The sequence below is a fragment of the Myxine glutinosa genome, chromosome 4 (genome assembly GCF_964187855.1).
Source record: "Myxine glutinosa chromosome 4, kmMyxGlut1.1, whole genome shotgun sequence".
In the NCBI taxonomy this organism is placed as follows: Eukaryota; Metazoa; Chordata; class Myxini; order Myxiniformes; family Myxinidae; genus Myxine; species Myxine glutinosa.
Window position 1 is genome coordinate 88,788,104 of NC_136264.1, and position 6,697 is coordinate 88,794,800.

Consider the following 6,697-nt stretch of genomic DNA (forward strand, 5'->3'; position numbering starts at 1 on the left):
TGTGGGGGGGGGGGGGGGGGGGTAGGGGAATTTGGAGGGGGGAGGGCAGGAGCGGATGCATGGGGTAGACAAGATGATGTTTGTCTGTCTTCTATGCATTCTTAAACCGCTGGACAGAATGGGTTGCAAACTGGTGGTTGTTTTTGGTGTGGGCCTGGGAAGGTCGTTGAGTGTAAAAAAAATTTTTCCAAGGGTTCAATGTGTGGTTGTGAACCCAATTCTCTTTATTCCAAAAAGTTTCGGCTGTTGTAGGTTATTAAAAATGGGACTGTTGGAAAGCTAATAATTGAAGTTGCTGGAATAGAAATTTCACAAGTTGTAAAACTTTGTCTGTTTAATCTTTAAAATGGCTTTTTTCAGGACTTGGAGCTTAATGTAGCGGTTCTCAACGGTACCATTTTCATTATTCTGCAACAACAGGAACCCTTTAGAATAAAGTGCGATGGCTACAAAAGGAGCACACAAAATAATACACGAGTATCGTAATACTTCTCGAAACAATAGAAAATACATGGAAGGAGTGCACAAACAACAACAAACATTTTATCATAATTACGCAAATATTGGTATTCCTGTCAGTATAGAGATTGGTCTTATATGCTTGTAAATCATAAAGGTGGGGGCCCGTCCTTACTGACGGCTTCTTTGCTCGTTAAAGTACAATTATATTCGTTGAACATTAACTGTACCTCGAAAGCTCGCATGCTCAACCATAGACTTCATGCAAATCTTGAACTTTTCCTGCAGACCATGGTTCTGGTCCACCTTGGTGAACATGGACATGATGTGGTATTCCTTGAGCACAACATCTGATGATCTGGTGTACAAGGCGATGGCCTGGTGATCTTTCCCTCCAGCGTATTTGGGCTTCCCATGTAGCACTTCCCGATCTGGTCCAGGGCCCAAAAACCTTCCCGTTTGCTGTACAGCCGTGATCAGTGCTCCTGCAACGACAGCACCACCATCAGATTCACTTACCTCCCGTCCACATGGCAAGAACGGCAACCTTAAATATTGTGTGCAATGTTCTTTCCAGATTGAAACTGTACAAAGGAAGGACCATCTACATATTACATTTGCAGAAGGGGGTAATTGCAAAAGTAACAGAAAAAGGAAGGGCGTAGAGGAGGCCAGCAGAGATGGCAGCAGAGTGAAGTGGAATCTGAGGTAGCAGACAAACGAAAAAGGAAGGGTGGATGGGGTGGGGGAGGTAGGGTGGTGTGGTGTGCAAAGAGTTTTATCATTGTTGCATACAAAATTTGTAGATAGCGTCCTGAAAGGTTAATTCAAGGATTGAGGGTGGAAACTTTTTAGGTTACTTTAATGATAAAGGTAGTTTTAGAATTCCTTCCATGAAAAACCAAGACAATCATCTTGGAACCACAAGGTGGATTGACATGGAATGACTAAAGGAAATCTATATAAATAAAACACAGTTTGTGTGTGTGTGTGTGTGTGTGTGTGTGTGTGTATGCGTATGTTACCGATAGACTCCTAAACGGAGAGGCTCACGTGCTTGATATTTGGCATAGACATGGCCATTGAGCCTGGGAAGGACATGGCCGACCGAAAAATATTTGACGAGATCCATATTTTTTATTCATATTTACCTCAGCGCATTTCAGCGAGGAACATTATACAAGGAATCTCAGCCGGTGCCAGAGCAGCTCGCTGATTCGCTCAGAGCGATCACATGATGTTCCATCCTCACTGCCAGACCACTGAACGGAAAATATATGGAATGACCATTGCCATTCACACCACATAGGTGGAGATGCAGCTACCGGGCACCATCTTGGTTGGCACTCGATGCTGGGCGATGGTGATATCCGTCACGCGTTTGCACGTAATTCAGAGCGAAAAGCGATTGCGTTTTTTCACCTTTTGTGCGATCGTGTTTTGTGTCGATTTTTGTCGATTTTGTGCGATATGAATTAAACGTCTTTGCAACAGCTGTGAAACGTCTTTCCACAACCCTTCCTTAACCGATTGAAGCAGTTTATTGCCGCACAAAATGGCATTTTAACAGTTGTCTCGCTTTTAAAATCTGGGACACGTTCAAAACAAACGAGATCCGCGAAGCGAGTTGGTCGAGTCGTGCGAGTCGGGCTAACCAAGATGGCGACACGGCGGCTACACTTTTCACGGAGTGTGAGCGTTCTATATATTTTCAATTCAGTGCGCCACTCGCTCACGCACTTGATTTGTGGCATAGACATGGCCATTGGGCCTTCACGGTGTAATTTGTGCAAGGCTTTTGTCCGATTGAGCTTGAGTCGAGAGGGCGAATGTACGGGTCTCCCTTCCCCCGCCCGGCAACGCCGGTACTGGATGGCGTCACAGGATCGGTGAGTCTCCAAAATCCGCTTTGTGCTGTTGTTGCGAAGATGCAGGACGATGTCGCGATTGTTGTGCTGCTCTCCTCCCATGAGAACTGCAACGTCATTGTTGACTGGCCCTCCCCTTCCCCCCTCTCCCTCCCCCTCCGTCCTCCCCTCCCCTCCCCCTCCGTCCTCCCCTTCCCTTCCCCCTCCCATCCACTTCCCCTCCCCTCCACCTCCCCCTCCCTTTCCCCCCTCCCCTCCTCCCTCCCTTTCCCCCATCCCCCTTCCCTTACCCTTCTCCCTCCCCTTTCCTCTCACCCCTACCATTCCCCCCCCCTTCCCCTTCCCCCTCCCCTTCCCCCTCCCCCCTCTCCTCCTCTCCCCCCCATTCCCCTCCCCTCCCCTTTCCCCTACCCTTCCCCCTCCCCTCCCCCGCCAGGCAATGCCAGGTACTTCTGCTACTCATATCCAATGTAGAGAGCTTATTCTCACCACTAACTCACTGACTGACTGATATTAATGTTCGGTACCTTCCGGGTGTCGTTGAAAGCTGAAATTTGGCATTTCGACGGACATCGAAGCCGATACACTGGGAAAAATCAATGCACTGTCGGAAAGCGTTCGTAAATGAAATCTTACGTAAACAACCATAAACGTGTTCGTATTTAAAAAAAACTCAATCGATATCTAACATTTTAAAGTTGTAATTTCTATAAATGAAAAACTGTGAAATAAACATGACAATAATGTCCGTAACTGAAAAAAGAAAAAGCATCCGAAAATGGAAATTTGCGTTAAAAATCATAAATGCATCCGTGAAGAAACAAAAAAACAAACCTAAACCTTTGGATATCCAGCATTTCAAAATTGTAACAAATTGAGCTCGTACTCTCACACGAAGCATCCTCCTCTCTCCAAAGACACTCAAGGCCTCTTCTTCCTCCAAGCAAGGTCTCTCTTTTGTCTTCTTCCTCCTGGGTGGAGTTTTGCTCTGGCCACCTCATCCACGGGGTGGCACCACCAAAATACATGTGCAATAGCACTTCCTGCTCCACAATACATTACGACAAAGGCTAACACAGACTGGCCAGACAGATTGTGATCTGCCTTTCACACAAGTGACATATATGTGCCTCTCTCATGTGAAGTCCACACCTAGCCCCATCCACAAACATGAGGTATTTATGCCCACAAAAGTAATGTTTAACCTGTCTATAAATTACATAAGCTGCCTCCTCAGCATTAAGTGTAACAAACGACTTACTCCGACAGGTCCCTGTTACATAGCAATCTAACCTACTCAAAATACATGGACCATACTACACTTACCACAGTCTAGCTATGGATCGCCCCTCCCCCCTTCCATATAACAATATATTTATTTGTTTATATATGCTTCAAAAACTAAAAGCTACTGAACCAAATCCAACAAAATTTTGCATGTTGCCTAAGGATACCACAAGTATGGTTTCTGTCTGGGTAGCATATCTGAGAGAAAGGGTTCAGGGTGGGGGCAAGACCCCAATTCTCTCTATGGAAATGTGTATCGTATAGCACCACCTTATGGTATCCAGTATTATAAATAAAAATCTTCTTATATAAGGAAAGTTTAAACTACTTAACAACATATTCTTATATAAAGAAAGTAAACAAACTCCCCACACACTCAAACCTTCCCCCGCACCCCTCACTCACAATCTTCCCACACACCCCTCACTCACACAAACATTCCACACACCCCATACATTCAAACCATCCCCCGCAACCCACATTCAAACCTTCCCACTAACCCTTTCCCCCAAAGCCTCATCTTGATCCTGCAAAGCCTCCCATCCCATCCTCTACCATTCCAATGCCTCCCCCCTATCTCTAACTGTGTGGACCTCAAACATCTTGGGTGTCCGTTCCAACCTGACATCTCTCAATCTAGGTCGCTACCGATAAACCAGACATAATCTGTTTAATAATAACAAGTCAGGAGACGACGATGGTTCACGAGCGAGCGGTATTCAATGACAAAGGACAGACTATAGCCGAAACAGGCCCGGACTGGGGGGTCGGGGGCCCACGTGGCAGGTGTCGGCCCCCGACCTGTGGTGTACATGCCTATTTACAAAGGGCGCCAATGCGCTGCGTGTACAGGTCTTTAAGAGCCAGCTGTACGTAATTGTGTGTGGTGCTGGCCTGGAAATGTCAAAACAAAGGTTACTGCCCTTGAAATGAGATAGAAAATAATGTATAATCAGTTATGAGGTTAGTTAGTTACACAATACCGAAAAGTTGGTTCGATTCCGACAACTTTGAAAATTTGACCTTTGTGACCGTCAAAGGTCGAAGATTCTGAAATTTGTTGGAAAACTTGTATTTCATGATGTATGTGATAATATAAGATCATGTACGACATTTCACCCTATCAGGAAGCGAACAATGTAATAAAACATTCAAAAATCGACTTTTCTAAATTTCATGACCTTGTGACCTTGACCTTGGGGCGAAAATGAAAAATGGAGCTCTGTGGGGCTATACACATGACATTGGCCGAACCAAATACCGAAACCCCTGTCAGATTCCACCAAACCCCTCGAAGATGTAGCGTGAACTCGATTACCCCCTAAAAAGACATCTTTTTCGGGCGTGGCTCCGCCTACAATGGGCGCAATATGCCCACTCTAGGCAGGACACAACTAGATCAAGATATCAACCTCCCACCCAAGTTTCATCAAGATCGGATGATATCATCGGGTAGTTATGCTGCGGACAGACAGACACACAGACACACACCCATGACGAATATAGTGGTCACTCTGTTTGATAACTCGTGAACCAATCTATATAATAATAGCGTAAGGACTCGACTTTGTTATCCCTTTTACGCCGCACCCAGTGACCCGATGCCCACGGCACTAATGGATTTACGATCTACGAACCGCGCTCTTTGTTTATCACGTAACGCCATACTCGAAAAATCAGAATTAGCCGACGTTGGGGCCCAAAAGCATCCGATTAACGGCCGATACGACACCATCGTATTGGCGTCTGCTGGGCGAAGGCGAAGCGAGCCGTCCGCTGAGTGGACAATCCAGAGCATGCATTTGTGCCGGTGTCGGCGATCGTTGTTCATATACTCACTCTTCATTCTCATCTTTCTTCCTAACTCTTACTCGGACAAGCAAATCCCCTATGCCATCCATAATGGTACACTCTATCCATACACCACATCCTCCCTTCCGTGGATGTTCCACGGGTTTCGGCTAGTCTATATAATAATAGCGTAAGGACTCGACTTTGTTGTCCCTTTTACGCCGCACCCAGTGACCCGATGCCCACGGCACTAATGGATTTACGATCTACGAACCGCGCTCTTTGTTTATCACGTATAGCCATACTCGAAAAATCTGAGTTAGCCGACGCTGGGGCCAAAAAGCATCCGATTAACGGCCGATACGACGCCATCTTACGACGCCATCGTATTGACGTCTGCTGGGTGAAGGCGAAGCAAGCCGTCCGCTGATTGGACAGTCGAAGGCGACAGCAAGCTGTCCACTGAGTGGACAATCCAGAGCATGCATTTGTGCCGGTGTCGTCGATCGCGGTGTACGCTAACCTCATCAGGTGGGTTTACCATAATTTCTTCCATATACTGTGATTACAACGAAGTGAAACCAATCAGGAGCCCATCAGTATCATATAAAGCAATAAATACCAAGGCTTCAGCTTCTGAAAGCTTAAAACAAAGTGTACTTCGCCGAGTGACGAAACCTATCCAGTTGTGTTTCCGTTGTGGCCATGATCTCAACAAATGGCGAAGGCCATGTGGCGTAGGGTAGGTCATGATCCCCCCCCCCCCCTTTCATTTCACCAACTCCTGCATCTGCCACCGTTCATGAATATCAAAGTAGGCTTTACCCTGTTCACGATAAGGTAGAAATCAGTGAGTTGTATACGAAGAGATAAAAGGATGGCATTGACTTCGAGACGGTACGTGATATTTTCAAAAGTATATCGTAGCGTTGTCATTTAAGTAGATTGCAATAAATACGTTGTTCATATACGCACTCTTCATTCTCATCTTTCTTCCTAACTCTTACTCGGACAAGGAAATCCCCTATGCCATCCATAATGGTACACTCTATCCATACACCACATCCTCCCTTCCGTGGATGTTCCACGGGTTTCGGCTAGTCTATATAATAATAGCGTAAGGACTCGACTTTGTTATCCATTTTACGCCACACCCAGTGACCCGATGCCCACGGCACAAATGGATTTACGATCTACGAACCGTGCTCTTTGTTTATCACGTACAGCCATACTCGAAAAATCTGAATTAGCCGACGTTGGGGCCCAAAAGCATCCGATTAACTGTCGATACG

The 6,697-nt window shown here is 46.0% G+C and overlaps 1 protein-coding gene across 7 annotated transcripts in view; it reads right to left on the reverse strand.

Annotated features, from left to right (window-relative positions):
- XXYLT1 (xyloside xylosyltransferase 1) overlaps window positions 1-6,697 on the reverse strand; it is a 32,503-nt gene that overhangs the window by 13,597 nt on the left and 12,209 nt on the right. For 6 of the 7 annotated variants that reach the window (XM_068112892.2, XM_078776129.1, XM_078776130.1 and 3 more), the window contains one exon: window positions 690-944. In XM_068112892.2, coding sequence (XP_067968993.2) covers window positions 690-944 — 255 coding nt within the window. Of the gene's footprint in view, window positions 1-689; window positions 945-3,213; window positions 3,475-6,697 lie in introns of those variants that run through there. The other variant, XM_068112890.2, reaches the window with a different exon arrangement.